This window comes from Tamandua tetradactyla, chromosome 10, assembly GCF_023851605.1.
Source record: "Tamandua tetradactyla isolate mTamTet1 chromosome 10, mTamTet1.pri, whole genome shotgun sequence".
Lineage (NCBI taxonomy): Eukaryota > Metazoa > Chordata > Mammalia > Pilosa > Myrmecophagidae > Tamandua > Tamandua tetradactyla.
Genome location: NC_135336.1, coordinates 23,517,943 through 23,535,497, shown reverse-complemented (window position 1 = coordinate 23,535,497; position 17,555 = coordinate 23,517,943). Strand labels below are relative to the sequence as shown.

At 41.2% G+C, this 17,555-nt stretch overlaps 1 protein-coding gene across 6 annotated transcripts in view; it reads left to right on the top strand.

Moving 5' to 3' along the window:
- The window catches only part of CD86 (CD86 molecule), a 71,616-nt gene that overhangs the window by 44,037 nt on the left and 10,024 nt on the right, over nucleotides 1–17,555 (top strand). For 4 of the 6 annotated variants that reach the window (XM_077118165.1, XM_077118166.1, XM_077118163.1 and 1 more), the window contains 3 exons: nucleotides 6,636–6,974; nucleotides 9,246–9,554; nucleotides 12,196–12,369. In XM_077118165.1, coding sequence (XP_076974280.1) covers nucleotides 6,636–6,974; nucleotides 9,246–9,554; nucleotides 12,196–12,369 — 822 coding nt within the window. Of the gene's footprint in view, nucleotides 1–3,774; nucleotides 4,295–6,635; nucleotides 6,975–9,245; nucleotides 9,555–12,195; nucleotides 12,370–17,555 lie in introns of those variants that run through there. The other 2 variants (XM_077118167.1, XM_077118169.1) reach the window with 2 other exon arrangements.

The following is a 17,555-nucleotide window of genomic DNA, read 5'->3' as shown; positions in this document are numbered from 1 at the left end:
AAGGCCTTGCGTGTTGCTACATATGCCTGGTTTCGGTTTGCAAAAGCTGCCAAATGCAATATACCAGAAATGGATTGGCTTATTCAATAAGATTGTATTAGATTACAAATGTACAGTCCTAAAGGCATGAAAATGTCCAAATTAAGGCATTATGAGTATGATACCTTCTCTGAGAAAAGGCTGCTAGCATCCAGGGTTCCTGGGTCACATGGGAAGGCACATGGTAACATGCACTGGTCTTTCTCTCCTGGTTCTGGCTTTAGTGGCTGCCTCCAAATGTCTCTGGGTGTTCATCTCTCAGCTCCTCTGAGCTCACTGAGTTTCATCTGTCTTATAGCCTCTCCTAAAGGACTCCAGCTAGGGAATTCAGAGCCACCTTGAATGGGCTGGGTCACATCTCCATAGAAACAATCTATTCAAAAGGCCCCACCCACAATTGGTCTGTATCCACAAGAACGGATTAAAAGAACATAGTCTTTTCTGGGGATACATAACAGATTCAAACCAGCACAGCTATATTCAGTCGCCCAGCCCAGAAAATGAGGTAGAACCTATAATGGCAGTCTATCATAGAGTGACAGACAATATGAGCATGCTGTATTCTGACTGTAATCTGACTCATTCAAGCCCAGGAAGCCTGGCCCTTACAGATATTATCACCCATAGTTAGTAATATTTGCCAATCTGATGGACAAAAAAAAAAAAAAAAAAAAAAATTGGCATCTCATTGATGCTTTAATTTACATCTGTCTGATTATTAAGATTCTTTGATTCATTTCTTTCACAAGTGTACACAGAGCAATTAAATATTTCAGGGACAATTGTAGGACCGGGAATGCTGCAGTGAAGAAAAGAGACAAAGTCCCTACTCTCATGGCTCTTATAGTCTAGTGGGAGAGACAGATAATAACCAAGCACATCTCATAATGTGAGGTCATGATAATTACTATGATCAAAACTAAGTTAGGAGAAGGGATGAAGGGTGATGAGTATGCTACCTTGAATAGGGTGGTCAGGGAACTCTCCCTGGGAAGTAGCGTTTGATCAGGGAACTACAAGAAGTGAAGAAGCAATCATAAGAATATCTTAAGGAAGAGCCTTCCAAGCAGAAAAAAAAACAACACAAGAAAAGGCCTTGAGATAGAATGCACCTGCCCCAGTAGAGGAACAGAAAGCCACAGTGCTGACTGAGCAGAGGTGAAGGAAGAAGTCTGAAAGCACCAGGGACAAGATTACATGAGGCATTGTAGACCATGGAAGTACTTTGGATATAGTTTTCAGTGTGATGGGGATGAATTTGCATATAAATGTCAGTGTGGCGGGAAGAATCAGGGGCTTTGGAGCAGGGGAAATAATATAGATATATATGCACTCATAGTGGTTTGCTTATAAACCAAGCAGTTTTGTCATCCTTGTTTCAAGATCAACAATAAACAGGAAGACAGACTTATTTTTTTTTTATGATTGAACTGGGCAGAGAGTTCAAGACCTGTGTTAAAGGCCCACTGAAACTGCACTTGTGATTTTATAGGATTATTTTGGTTATTGAGGAACTAGACTGGTGGCAAGGATGAAAGCAGGGAGCTCAATTAGGAGGCAGTTTTAAATGTCCAATCAATAGGGAAAGGTGGCTTGCCTAGGGTGATACCTGCAGATATGGTAAGAAATGCTGAGATTCAGAATCTATCCCAGTGAGGCAGAAGGATTGATAGAGTGGTGGTAACTGAAGGAATGAAATGAACAGGCAGGAGATGGTGGCCACAATGCTTGAAATTGAAATTTTGAGGCAGGTGTTATGGTAGCAATAGGGTTTGGGATCTGGTCCAGGGAGAAGATGGCTGGGGCAGAGTAAATGACAAGGTCACTGGAGAGGAAGGGGACAAGAGAGTGAGTGGCCAGCCACTGTGTACGGGAATGTTGAAATCACCTAGAAATATGACAAGGGCAGTGATGGAAAAGATGACAGCAGCAAGCCAGATGCTGAAATTTTCAGTAAAAAGGAGGTCATCTAGGAGGAGGAGGATTAACAACAGCAATGTGAGTTAGTGGGCGGTATAGTCTGATGGCATGTACTCCAAAGAAACTGCATTTTAAATATATTATGAGGTGCTTTATGTAATATAATATGCTTTATATATTTTAGAGCATATTTCATGTAGATTAGTGTTTTACAAAATATATGCAGATATTACATATCTGCAAAATATAAATATACATTATATATATGTATAGCAGATATGTATAATAGTATGCAAATTGAGCATGGAATCGAAGCAAAGCTAGTCTTAGCAGAAATATCCAGGCCATCAAAACTCCTGGAGAACCGTCTGTCTTGTAATAGAGAATCCATCTTTAGTATCCTAAAAGATAAAAGCCTCAAGATTTCTGGATAAATATGAAATTCTTTTTCTCTTATTGCCATTTTTCTTTGCTTTATGCTGACCCTGACCTTAACATACCATTCAGCCCTGGTTGTAGTAATTATAGATGGCCTCAGTCACACCTGTGTAGACCTTCTTGGGTCTGTAGAAAGGTCTGTAGGTAAGGCAGATGATAATGGATAGCCATACATACAGGAACCATTCGTTGAGATAGAGGAGAGGACAGTTTAAAGGAGAGGAAGAGAGTATCTATTGCATGTCTAGATAGAGGCATCCAGCAGGCAGTTGGATATGGGTGTCTGGAGCTCTATGGAAAATTATGGGCTGGAGATTAGCATCTGTGAATTATTAGCTCATACTTGACAATTGAATCCATAGGGTAGAGGAAAACACCCAGGGAGAGTGTGGAGCAGGTGGAAAGCGAGAGGACCAAGAACAGACACAATGGTGGGAAGTCGCTGGCATCCTATGCCAGAGAGTTTTATTAGAGAGGTGTGAGTGGAAGGCTAGGAGTGGAGGTGGCAGTTTAAGAGAAAGAGAAATTAAAAGCAGTAGCAGAAGGAATGAGTTTTAAGTTAACAGTTGTAAGGTAGGAAAAGGGCAGTGAGCAGGGACTGAGACCAAATTCAGTGAGGTTGGAGACTAAGATTTGTAATGTCACCAGTCTGCACAATTGAATCATTTCCTCTAGGATTGCTCAACCATTCAGCTATAAGAACAGATATGTAGATTGAAGGTAGATATTGAAGGATGAATTCTGCAGAGAAACAAAAGGGCAAGTTGTTTTTTTTTAAATTGCTTGCAATAGAATGATCTAAATAACTACATTTCAAATGCTCAATAGCCAGAGAATTCTATTAGAAAGTGCAATACTATAGGTCTAGAATGGTTAAGGATGAGGTCTTGAAGTCGAAGAACAGACATAGAAAAGTAAGAAGTGTGAAATCTGTAGAAACAGGAGGTTGTGGACAGAGATAGGTACAATGGGGTTTAGAGTCTAGGAGTGGAGCTGTTCTTGGTGGTAGTGTTTAGGCTTTGTTATGAGAGGCAGACTGCTAAAATAGCATGTGAATGAAGATCTTTGGAATTGGAGAGCTCAAAGAATTTTGAAGCAAGGTTGTCAGTGAACTCATCCATGATGAAATCACCAAAATTGATGGCAATAATTGGTTGAAAAAAAAGACATGGTATCTAATGCCAAAATCCTCAGTAAGCAAGGGGTAGTGATGACTGATTAGTAGCTAACGGCAGCAAGAGTGGGGGCAACTCAAAAGACAGGTGATGTTGCTCAAGGGCCCTTGAAGCATGAAACCAAGCAGTGGCTGGAGAGTAAATGGCTTCCTTTGGGTAGGAATAGATTTCAATTAAAGTAAGACCTTGGAGGAAATATCTGATAAAGAGGTGGAGGACGTGGAAGAGTTCATTACAATTACCAGAAACCTGATAAAGCTTTGGAGGAAGCTTAGGAAAAGTCATGAGGAAAGATGAACATGGTAACAGGAGCAAGAAATGACCCTTGAATATATGACATATGTTCGAAATAGCGGCCAGAGAAGTCCCAGGTAGGGTCAGAGTCCTGACAAAATTAGCAGACCAAAGCTTTTGCATGGCATTCCATTTTTTGAGGAAGTTCTTGAGTACCCTTTGAAACAAACTCTCCTAGCTGATGAGGGGTGTTATCGAGCTGGATTCTGGAGCACCCAGCTCCTGACATCACAATGGCCATTCATGAGGAGACCCAGACCATTTCTCTTAGCCAAGTGCTGGCAAGGGAGAGATTCTCTCTGCTTACCCACCAAAGTGGGTCCTGAAACCGTTTGGACAAAACAGACCTTATCTTCCCCTTTGTGTTCAGAGAGGGCACTCACAGGATCCCCCATGCTAAGCTCTGAGTCACGTCATGGAAGCCAGTGGTTGGTGAGAAGCTACAGAATATCGGTTGTGAAATACTTTCAGTTCTATTTGTGATGGCCTTCAGAGTGATTTCCACTCAGTGTGGGAAGAGGAAGTTTGGGGAGGAGTGGATTGACACAAATTTTTCCTGTCATTATCTCCTCCATCCCACTCGGGAGACAGGAGCAGAGGAGTCCTAGAGTGGTATCCTCAAATTTTATGTGCACGTGGAGCTTTGGTTAAAATGCAGATTCTGAGTCAGTGGTTCTGGGATGGAGCCTGAGTCTTCATTTCTAATCAGCCCCCAAGTGATGGCCAGGCTGTGGGTTTGCAGACCACATGTTCGCTTGGTAGGCGAGGAGGGGTGCAGTAGGACGGGTGGAGGAGAAAGCCCTCTTAATCTTTTGGGATAAAGGCCTGGGTCAGAGAGGATGGACTGGTCTGTGAGCAGAGAGAGTAGGTGGGAAGGAGAAAAATTGCCATGAGGCTCTCCAGAGAAACAGCTGTTAAACAAGAAGCCAAAGGCAAAATCATTTCTAGGTCTAGAAGGCATGGAGCACAACATTGACCATTAACCAGCAGGATTTTCCACCCTGTGTTTGGTTTCTCCATTATGTTATCATAAGGTAAATTAGGGATAAAATCAGAATAGTTTCCTCAAAGAAAGTTGCTAGAAGCTTTAACAGCAGGTGGCACTCTTGCAACAGCATTAAGCGCTTAGGATCCCCAGGTTTGCCTTGTAAGATAATTGCTAAATCCAGGTGACTCTTCTTTAGGTCCCCCTTTCACTTCTCTGGGCACCCAGGTAGATTTTCTCTCCTTCCTCCTTCCTGTACAGATGCTACATTTTTTCATGTGCTTCACAATGTTCTAGTGAATGTAATGCAATAAGATAGGGATTCAACTTTCTGTCCGGAGTGCCTTTCTCTAAGAGATTAAGGCCACCATCAATCACCCTGCTTGTGAGTTCTCACAAGGCCGGTCTGCACACAATCCAATTTAACAAAGTGAATATCGCTGGTACTTATCCTTCTGTTCCCTTTTAGAGGAAATGGGTCAGATCAATTTAACTTCTCACCTCCCCCCAAAGAACACCTGAAATGAAATCCTCCATCTCTCTCACCATCCCCCACTTTCTTCCTTAATGTCAACATCCCTTCATTGAGATCCTGAATGATGAAGCTTTATATAGAATCTACCCTAACTGCCTCCCCAAAGAGTTATTCAACTTCATATTGATGAAGAAAGTGCGTTTCCCCCTCACCCTGTACTTTTCACTTACCACTACTTAATTTCTTGGCTAAGTCTCAAGCAATTCTGTGACCCAGTAAAGGTCCCTCACAAACCCCATAATTACTTTTAAGGAGTTGATGGCCCAAATGCCTCCCACAACCCCCAATTATGTATGACCTCAGGGAATAAAGTCTTTCTCTGAATTATTCCAGCATGTTCCCTGTGGGTTGTCAAAATTTTCCAGGGAGAATGCATACTGTGAAGACCAAGTTTGTAGCTCTTGGGGTTTCCCCAGCACTCCCAAAGCTCATCCTCACCTTCCCTTCTATGTTTCATTTCCAGCATTTCATTCATGTGCCTTAAAGGACTCTGACCACCACAATCTCAAAACAACCATTGTACTTGCCCAGTTCTCTTTCTGATCCCTAAAAGAGAAGGGGCTTAGAAAGGTCACTGAGAATAGAGGCTTAGGTTGACTTTTGGGTCATTTCCAAATCTTCTTATATTCTTTGGCAAGTTGGTCATGGGAGTAGTAGCCCTGGGGAGGAATAGTAGCTCTCAAAGAGAGCTATTTGAATTTCAAAAATATTATCAATATGACCCCCAAATAATGAGGCATAATGACAGGAGTATATCAAATTTATTATCATTATCAACAGTCTCTTCACCACAGTAAGGCCAAGGAATAAGGGGCTAGGAGAGGGGTGGGGAGGGAAAGGGCCTTAATGATGTCAGAGAAGTAATGGAAACTGAAACAGCTATAGCGATGAGAACAAATTTCAGGTTGTAGGAAGATAATAAGTGAGTGAATGAGTTGTCTAACACTGCCTATTTCTCCTGTCTTGGGGCTTAAGTTCACAGAACTATAGTTCACCCCTTCATTAAACAGATGAGGAACACTGAGGCCAGAGAGGTTGCGATTTGTACAAGTCCACACATTTGCTAAGCAGTGGAACCAGTACAAAAATGCCAATCATGTATGCATAGTTCCAGAGCTTGATATCTAGTTCATTTGGTATCATTACTGATAAGATAGCATCTAGGGTATTATATACACAGAACACAGAGGCTGGTTTTTTTTTTCCTTCCTCTACTTCATCTTCCCAATCTCCACCTTTCCCTTTTCAGGTACTACTGCTACGGTGAAGAGACGGGCTCACTTCAACGACACTGCCGACCTGCCATGTCAATTTACAAACCCTCAAAATATAAGCCTGAGTGAACTGGTAGTGTTTTGGCAGGACCAGGAAAAGTTGGTTCTGTATGAGCAATACTTAGGCAAAGAGAAACCTGACAACGTTGATGCCAAATATGTGAGCCGTACCAGCTTTGACCGGGAGAACTGGGTCCTGCACCTCCACCGCGTTCAGATCAAAGACCAGGGCTTGTACCAATGTTTCATCCATCATAAAAGACCCAAAGGACTAGTTCACATCCACCAGAAGAATTGTGACCTCTCCGTATTTGGTATGTGCTCAATGGCATGTCCATTCAGATCCCTGACCTTCTCAGAAGATACTGCAAATGAGTAGAGAAACTGGGTGGGACCTTTGGAGAGACAGCAGAGAACAGCCATTTCTAGGAAGTCCATTTGAAGGGAATGCAGGGTCTGGGAGTAGGGAACTGAAAGTCCTTTGTACTTTTTATAGTTTGCTTCTGAAGAATCAGTAAGAATCTGCTTTGGGAGCAAAATCGAGTCAACTTGAATGAAGGTAAAGTGGCTAAGTGGAAACCACAGGTAATTTGGGCATTACTAAATTTATATAACCCTAAAGGCCTCAGATCTCTTTTACAGGCATGTTCTCTGTGGGTCCAAAATTTCTCAGAGCTCCTAGAAAGGATTGCAGTTGACCGATTTGGGTTTTCCCTCCAACCTCCTGTAGGTTGCTTATGAGTTGTTTGCTGCCCCAACCATATATCATAGACAGAAGGGAAATAACTCAACCAACAGAATCCAGAAACAGAGAAAACAGTCTTCTTTGCTTTGCGAGGCTTTTAAGAGACACTACAGATTTTTTTTTAATTATCATACAATAAAATTAACTATTTTTCTTTTGATGCACAGGTCCATGAATTTTAACACATGTAAAGATTTATGTAACCACCACTGTAAAGAAAATACAAAATTTCCATCACCCTAAAACTTCTCATGCTAACCCTTTATAATTTCACCCTTTCTGCCCCCAAAATCCCTGTTCTCCATTCTATAGTTTTGTCTCTTGGAGAATGCCATACAAATGAAGTCATGTAGTATGGAACTTTTTTAAAATTGGCTTCTTTTACTCAACATAACGCCTTTAAAATTCATCCAAGTTGTTGCATGAATCAAAAACTTGTTTCTTTTTGTTGCTGAGTTGCATTCTGTTGTTTATCCATTCATCCCCTGAAGGACATTTGGGTTGTTTACATTTTGGGGCTATAATGAATAGAACTGCTATAAACATTCATGTATAGGTTTTTTCATATGAGCATAAGCTTTTATTTCTCTAGGTTAAATAACCAGGAGTGGAATATTTAGTTTTGTTGAAAATGGAAAAAGCAGATCAATACCCATCCTGACAATACAGAGTAAAGCAGAGGCAAAAACAAAAATAGAATGAAAAGTTTCTCCCCTTGAGCCCTGATCACACCACAGACTTTTGGAACATTTAACCAAGTGTTCAGTCAGTTTTCAAAGGTAAGGCCAGGTACCATTGGAAGAAGCTGACATGTTTTAGGTGAGACACAGGAAAGCAGCTTTAAAAGAAAATTTTAGCAATTTTGTCATTATTTTAATGCATATTAGGAAAAGCATAACTCATCTAACCTGTGGTTTCACAAATACTGTTTAAGATGTTGCTGAAGTAGTTACACCATGGCACGCCACCTTCTCCAGAACACATGAAGTTGCCAGCAGAGTGCCTAAGCAGTAAACTGATAGATCAAAATATGTCTAGATGGTATGTAAATGACTGAAGTTTTAAGAATCAATGAACTAAATTATAGAATTGTCAAATTATCTGGTAACTATGGAAGGAGAGCAAGGGATTTGGCTGGCAGAAGATAAATAAGAAAAGTCTAGAGGGCAGATGCCAGTGATCCCCAACAGCCATGAAAACCTGAATGGTAAAGCCAAAAGAAGGACTGTGTTCATCAGGTTCATGCATTTTCCCTAAAAAAAGGCTGGATTTGGTCTTCTTCTTATAGTATGTGATGAAGACACTTTGATATTAATGCCAAAAACAAAAGTATTCTGAATGTCTAAATTCAAAAGCCCCAATTACTCACCACCATCATGCTTGGGTTTCTGGAAAGTAAGGCCCAGACATGCCAGCCCATAACTCTGTTCATTCCTCATGGGACTTTAGCTTCAATCTGCTTTTTATTTGGTGAACTGGAATGGGACACTTGGGTCCTAAGTCAGACCATTTTCCTTCCAAAGACTTCACCCCCCTGGAATAATGATCCAGTTATGAATCTTTGGCGACTCAGTTTCAACCCTGCCGTCTCTCGAACAGAATCCCCTTGGTTTGGATAGGCAGGAAGTATGTATGGCCCAAAACTCCATTCTTGGAAAATAAATGTGGGGTCATTATGTGGCTCTCACCAGAGGTTGAGGCTCCACTTTAGGACAATCTGGGGCTCCCAAATTTGCCCCTAATGAATTCCCAGATCAGGTACCTAGTTATTTGTTAGATCTGTTAGAGCTACATCTAAATTTAGACTGATTATTTTTTTATATCTCTGTTCTGCTTTCAGCTAACTTCAGTCAACCTGAAATAAAGCAAATTTCTAATATGACAGGAAGATCTGACATAAATTTGACTTGCTCTTCTATACGAGGTTACCCAGAACCTAAGGAGATGTATTTTTTGTATAAAACTGAGAATGCAACTACCAAGCCTGGTGTTTTCATGGAGAAATCTCAAGATAATGGCACAGAACTGTACAACGTTTCCATCAGCTTGTCTTTTTTGGTCCCTCATGAAACAAACAACGTGAGCCTGATCTGTGTCTTGCAACCTGAGCCACCTGAGACAGAGCTTCACTCCGAGCCTTTCTCTATAGGTAAAACTGCTTCCCAAGATGATTTCTTTCATTATGTATTATACACAAATGATGAAGACAGAACATTCACAGTGTCCCCTGCTTGCTAGGAAACCTTCAATTTGGCCATTTAATGGTGCTATCAGGAAGGATCCAGATGGGGTACTTTTGCTTCATCTGAGTAACACAGGGTCCAAGTAATTACGAACCTGTGCTGCACTCAGGGAAATGTGTTCTTGGCCCTGATAACTGACCTGGTATTTTGGGCTACTGTTGGATGGAAGATTCAGAAGTTTAAGTCAGAAAATCCAGGATTCCATCAAGCTACAATTCTTCCATTTATTGAAACACATGCACAAACACGCACATACATATCATACATATATACGCATATATATGTGAACTTCCTATAACTAGAGAGCCATTGTAGACTTTGTTGGTTGTCGGGGTAAAAACTAAATGGTATTCCACAGGGTCTCTGCTCTTGAGAAACTTCCAATGGAATCAGAAAACCAAAGTGTGTACATATAAAAAACTGGAATTTAGAAAGGTTGAATCAGAATCTAAATGATATCCCATGGAAATACGTGACTATAGTTGTAACAAGATGGGCTAATAATTAGTCTCATAAGCATTCAGAAACAGGCAAGACCCTTAAAGCTCAGGGAAGGCTTCCCTGAGGGAAGTGGGACCTGATAACACCATAAAAGAAATAGGTGGGCTTAATAAGTGTGGTGAAGAGAGGGGAGGGCATTTTAGATTCCAGGTACTCAAAATGGCAGTGGTTCCCTGAGCAGAAGAATTCTGAGATGGCATCCAGGCTCAGAGGGTGAAAGAAGCACACTGGATTAGCAGTATCTAACATGGGCAGGGGTGGGCATCACTGACATGTGGCAAGGAGAGACTCAAGGGTAGAAAGGCTTTGGGTATGTTCATATTATAGTACAAGGATCATTCCAGCTGGAGGAAACATATCCACTAAAAAAGAGTCTGCCACTTTAAAATCCCAACTTTACCCTGGAGGGAATCTTTGTCCACATCAGAAACCCCACTTTTGAGGGGCATTAGCTGCAACATTCTCTCCTGGAATCAAGGCACTCTGCACCCATATAGCCCACATCTCTGCTTGTTCTGATCCTGACCTTTCCCCACCCATCTGGCCTTCTGTTTGCCTTGGTCTTCCTATGGCATCCATCTAGTTCCTCTCTCCACCCCCTCACTTTGCTTGCCTCCTTTCTCCTGGTGTCTCATTCTTCAGACATAATTTGTCCTATGGACAAACTCTACGGACAGCCCCTGGGGCCAACCCCCCACTAGCCAAGCCCTATAGCTGGGCCAAGCCTCGCTCCTGGTTCTGAGTTCCTTCCTCTCTCTGACACTCAGCCTCTTGAGGGTCTGATAAATGGTGAAGCTGCCCAGCCTTTCCTAATTGCTTCTGCTACAGTTTCTCCTGGCCTGATAGAAGACTCTCCCAAACTATCCCTGAAATTGACACCTTCTTGGAGCCACCAACATCACACATGATATGCCCTGTGGCCCTCTGCCATGGCTCCCACCATCTGTAACTTCATTGTGGCTCACCTTTCTGTTACTTCTCAACTACTGCCCTAACTACCCCAGCTAGCCATCAATGGTCAGAAATATTTCAGTGCTGGCTGCCGCAGGAAGAAGGGACTTGCTTCTCAGTGTCCATAGTTTATGGGTTGATCAGAGATAGATTAGATGCTGAGTCAGGGCACAGTTTTGGTTGTCAGAAGGTAGCAGACTTCATGTTAACAAGGAGAACTTTCTTTTCTGGGAATGCCAAGCAGGCTCAGGTAGGCTCACGGACAGACTCAAAAGGTGGAGAATATGGCCTTGCAATGCCCAGGAAAAAGACCAGTGTCAAGAAACTGCAGCTAATCTGAGGTCAACTGATCTTGTTTTCCTGTAATTTGGTATTAACTACCAGAACCATTCCCATATATGTCTATAAAGTGAAGCACTCAGTTCTAAGTTTTCCCCCCAAAGCCTGTATTTAGCTTCATAGAAACTTAGGTGTCCCTGTGCCAAAGAGCAAGACCTGACTTCCTGGAAGCCTCTGAGACAGGAGGGCTGGGATGATTCAGACCCTGTTTCTCAGTATATGAAGAGCTATCAGGGTTTTCTAGTAGTGAGGATAAGCTGCAAATCATGTGTTTGGGGAGCTTTAGTGGCAAAGTGTCCAGAAGTGGTGGGCTTATTAGGAGGCATTACATTTGTCCAGGTGAGATATGTCTGTGGCCTGATCTAGAGATTGATGATGGATGGAAGAGTCATTTTAAGGAAAACTTCAGGCCCTGGGGAGTGACTAGATATGGAGCTGGAGAAGCAGGAGGTTGCACAGATAACAGTACATTGAGCGCTTCAGCATGAATACCTTACCCAGATGCCAGAACCCAGGGCCCACCTAGATTGACCCTCTTCTTCCAGAACATGGCCAGTATCATCCCAGGCTCAGGGACGGGAAAACAGCCCAGCACAGGCATTTTCCCAGAAGCACTTGCTTGGTTCTTAGTTAGCTGCTGAGGGTTTCAGGCTCTTCTGGCCTTGAGCCTGGCTGCTCAATAAAGAGAACAGCAGCAAAGATAAACCTTTTATAAACAACCTTCCTGGCTGATTGAAACCTTGTGGTCATTTCTAGGTCCAAAGCCAATTGATAGTCCCAGGACTGATAGAAACCACATCCTCCAGATTGCTGGATTTACACTTCTATCGTTGGTCATTGTATGTTGGGCAGTGCTCCTTCTAAAAAAGCTAATAAGACTGATGAGAGAGAAGCAGCAGCCGGACCGCTCTCATGAAGGTCATGAATGTGGTGAGTCAGTCCTTGTCCTCTCTGCAGTTGCCACCCTGTAGCTACTTGTTCATTGGCTGCCTCTAGAGCTAGTTGACTACCGAGTCAGGAGCCCAGCCTGGCAAAAAGTCAGCAAGTTAATGGAGGAAAAGGTTTTCCCTCAGCCTTCAGAACCCATGTAGATTGGACCCAGCAGCTCTGGACTTGTAGGGAAGGCAATGTTTCTAATCTGAGGTTCCAAGTGTACTTCTGGTTTCCAGACAAAGCAAAGTTATTACTTGCTTTACTCACTTTATTTCATGAGGTTATTGTGAGAATCCAATAAAGCAAAATAGTGAAAACATTTCTAGGTGCTATGTGGTCAAGCAGAGATGATTGGGGGCAGTGTAGGTTTCCTGTGAAATTGTTTTCCACTGCCGTTCTTTTTTGGCATGGGGAGGCACCAGGAATTGAACCTGGGTCTCCGGCATGGCAGACAAGAGCTCTGCCTGCTGAGCCACCATGGTCCACCCTCCACTGTCTTCTAAAAAATAATATTAACTTCTACTAGTTACAAAGCCATACATATTCATCATTGAATATACAATAAATAAAAATCACCTATAATTCCATCAGTAAGAAAAAATGATTATGCAGACAGCATTTTGGTTGCATAACAGTTGGTATATTTTCCATATATATATTCTATTTTCCATAATTGGGACAATATCATAACGACTGTTTGTTTTCCACAATTTGAATAATATCATATATACTGTTTTATAATTCAGCAAGAAAATTTTCAAAATCATTAAACAACATTCTACAGTATTATTTTAAATGGCAGCAAGATATTCCATGATGAGGATATGCCTTAATTTATTTAACCAACCTTATATCGTTGGACACTTAGGTTGTTCCCATGGTTTTGTTATCGTGAGCAGCATTGCCCTGAACACCTCCTTGCTGGCTTCTGTTGTACAAGAGGCACATATGTAGTGAGGGGGAAAAGTAGTTCCTGACTTCATAATAATCCCATGCCTGTTTGTGTTTGGGGCTGGTTTGGGTTAGATTCTAAAATAAGTTCAGACTTTGTGTCGATAATTGCCTCCAGTAGTAGTTGGTTTGGTTGGTGTTAATAATTAAGGTAAACCACTGTATTAGTTTCCTAGGGCTGTTGTAACAAAGTACCACAGACTTGGTGACTTTAAAGCAAAAATTTATTGTCTCGCAGTTCTGGGGGCTAGAAATCAAAAATCAAGGCGTCAGCAGCTTTGAAACTTGTAGAGGAGGAATTGGTTCATGTGATCTTTGGGTTAGCAAGTCTGAATTCCACATGGATGGCAGAGGTGAGGCTAGAAATTCAGGGAGGAGTGAAGTTGAAGTCTGTAGGGGAGGAGGTCAGGAGAGAGTGGAGGGTGGTGTCTTGAGGCAGAGTTCTTTCTCATTCCTGAAACCCTCTCCCTTTTAAGACCTCAACTGATTGGATGAGGCCTGACTGTATTGCTTAGGATAATCTCCTTTACTTAAAGTCAATCGCTCATAGATGCTATTCCCATATGCGGAATTCCTCCACAGGAAAAACTAGGCCCCAGTGTTTGACAAGGAAAAACTGGACACCATAACCTGGCCAAGTTGACGTATGAAATTAAACATCACATGACATTTGCTGGCAATCTTCAGCATTCCTTGTCTTGTAGATGCATCACTACAATCTCTGCCTCCATCTTCACATGGTCTTCTTCTCTCTATGTCTGTCTCTGTGTCCAAATTTCCCTCTCCATATAAGGACACTAGTTATATTGGATTAGGGCCCAAACTAATCCATTTTGGCCTCATCATAACTGATTACATCTTCAAGGGCCCTATTTCTAAATAAGGTCATATTCATATGATTGGAGGTTAGACTTGACAAGTCTTTCTGGGGAACACAATTCAACCCATAACACCTTCTTACTCACTCGTGGTAAAAAGCACAAGATGTTCAGTATCTTACTTAAGGATTTACTGTACTGATTTTACAATCAGTCCACAAAATAGATGGACTTTAGCAGTCTTTCATTTCATCCTGCTGCATTTTAAGAATAGGGACTAGGGGGATGATTAACAAATTTCAATAAATTAATACAAAGCACATTGCAGAGTCATTGAAACTGCCAAACTACAGGGTATGCTGAGAAATTTCTATGCTATAAAAGCATAAAATTCAGAGCACAAGGTCAGATGTACATACATACATATCATGCATGTCCAAGCTTGGCTTCTCAAGGCAAGAATTTTGAGCTTCTCTTTCTTTCAAATTCATGCCATTTAGAATGAGCCAAATGTGCAAAAGCAACCTTCAGCTTGTGAATAACCTGTATCCTAAATTGCTTGAAATAAACAGTTTACACAGGAAACTAAGAAGAAGGGATGGAGAAGAGAATAAGCATATTTCTTCCCTCATGAGGCAATCAGAAAATTTTAGGAGACTAGATAAAGGAATTAAATGGCATATATGTATGCACATGAGAAATGTGGGCAGAGGGTTAAAGAAGCTGTGTGTGCAAATGAGATGGTCAGAATGGCCTGTGAGTGGCAGAAGGCAGAAGATAATAGCAGAGAGCATAGCACATATATGACTTCCAAGAATATGATAAAGAATTTTGGTAGGAAAAATTTCTTTGGTCAGACAGTACCAATGATTTTGGTCAAAGAGAGGATCTTTGGTATCACTAAAGCAAGGGAGATGAACCATGTAACCATCCCACATAGATGTGAGGTTGTAAATTTGGGATCTGTAACTTCAGCAATATCTGCACTGGTTTTGGGGACACTTCTGGCATGAGCTTTGTGGCAGGCAGAGTAATGACTCTCCCCTCCAAAGATGACCATGTCCCAATCCTCAAAAGCTGTGGATATATTATTCTATGTGGTAAAAGGGACTTTGAAGATGAAAGTAAGGGTATGACTTCGAGATGCTGATTAGCCAGGTAGGCCCAGTTTAATCACATGAGTTAGAGAACTTTATCCAGGTGGGTTATAGAGATGAGGCAGAAGAAGGAGGAGAATTCTAAAGCTTGAGAGAGACTCAACCCCACCATTTCTGGCTTTGAAGATGGAGGAAGGGGGCCAGGAGCCAGGGAATATGAGCAGCCCCTGGAAGCTGGGAATGGCCTTCAGCCAACAGTCAGCAAGGAAGCAAGGATCTCAGTCTGACTTACATCCTCAAGGAACTGGATTCTGCCAACAGATAGACATGGAAACAGTCATAATCGGTCCGCAGAGATACAAGCGACCAATAACCAGAAGAATTTCTCAAAAAACTGGGGCTTCCTGTTAATCCACCTGCCCTCAAACTAGGCTGGCACCAAATGTCCTTTCCTGTGTTTGTTAATTAATTACAGCTTTTCTATGCCTAAATCATATAGAGTTACTTCACTTTGTCTGTTAGCATGAATAAAAGGGAAATGCCATGGTTTTTCTAGCTGGCTTCTAATCTCTCTTCTCTTTTTTGTTTTGCCAAATAGGGCAGATAAGACATGAGAAATTGTAAATATGAATTACTGTCTTTTACCCATCAGAAGTTACCCTATCAGTTTACCCAGTGGGGAGAAAGACTAAAATAACCATCTCCTGAAATTTTACTTCCCCTTTTGGGTCTTGTGTGACTGAAATCTGTATGTATTAGGGCCCTAGCAACCAACAATTTTCAAAAACTTACCTCCCTGGAACAAACCCTAGAAGGGTCTCAGCCTTTCTCAGGAATGATTCCTAAAAGGGCAGCATCCTTTCCAGAATAAATCAACATTTAAACAGAAACCTTCACAGGGTTTAAAAACTGAAAGTTGGTGATATCATCAAACTGCCCTTCAGTGTGCTAAATTTGGAATCCAAAAGTTTAGAATCTTTTTATGGTTTGCTTTCATTACTTAATAGAGGCTTTTTTTTTAAATAGTGATGATTTTGTCACAAATGTGAAAGGATAATTTAATTATTCTGTGTTAGACTACAGACATCTGAAATACTATATTCAGCTATAAACACCAAACATTAAAAGAAACTTTGACAAATTAGAAACTTTGTACAAAGTCTCTGAAATCTCAGTCAAATGAGAAACAGCTTATGTAATTGAGGGTGCTTAGCCTAAAAAGAAGCCTTGGGGAGGACACAAACTTTTTATCTTCAAATATTAGAAGAGTGGCCACAGGGTACAAAGATTATGTTTAACCAGTGTGGCACCAAAGAGCATATCAGTGGATGAAGGTTACAAGAAGTTCTAAGGAAATGAGAAAGAATTCTCTAGCAATTAAAGCTCTTTTAATATATAGAAGAAATAGACTTCTGCTTCTACCCATGAGGGATTAACTACTATGGGAATCACCTTCCTGCCATAAGCAACTAGAAACAAGACAAAATACATGAAACAACTGTAGACATTGGACAGCGGATAGCAGAAGGACTGCGGTCCCTGACAGAAGGGAAAATATGGGTGAACCCTGTAATTCCTCCCCATCTTACTTCCTGGAGTCAGCTCCCAAGCTACTCTGCAGGCAGAGGGAGCCCTGATACCAAATTTAGTAAAAGGCATTACAAGAAAACTATAAACATCCATTGTCAGCATAGACGCCAAAATCTTTAACAAACTCTAGGAGTAAGTTAAAAGTATGTAATACATCAGGATCAAGCAGGTTTTCTCCCGGGAAATTAAGGTAGAGCCTACATTCAAAAATCAACCAATAAAATTCACCATATTGACAGACTAAAAAAACATAAACCATGTGATCATTTCAATGGTTACAGAAAAAGCACTTGACAAAATGAATGCCCACAATAAACAAAGAAAGAAAAGCTCTTCGAGAACTAGGAATACAGGGGACTTCCTCAGCTTTATAAAAGATATCTAAAAAATTCTATAGTTACTACCATAATTAGTAATAAAAAGGCCAAATGCTTTTCCCCCGGGCTCAAAAATAAGGCGAGGATGTCCACTCAACTTTTGTTCAATATTGTACTGGAGGTCCCAGCCAGTTTAACAAGGCTAGAAAAAGAAATAAAAGGTGGACAGATTAGAAAGGAAGAAAAAAAACCTGTTTTTTTTTCACAGATGATATGATCATGTTTATAGAAAAACCTAAGGAATCTATAACAGACCTGTTAGAACTAATGAGTAAGTAGCAAAATCACAGGATACAAGGTCAAAAGAAAAATAAAAATCAATCGTATTTCTATATCCTAGCAACAAACGA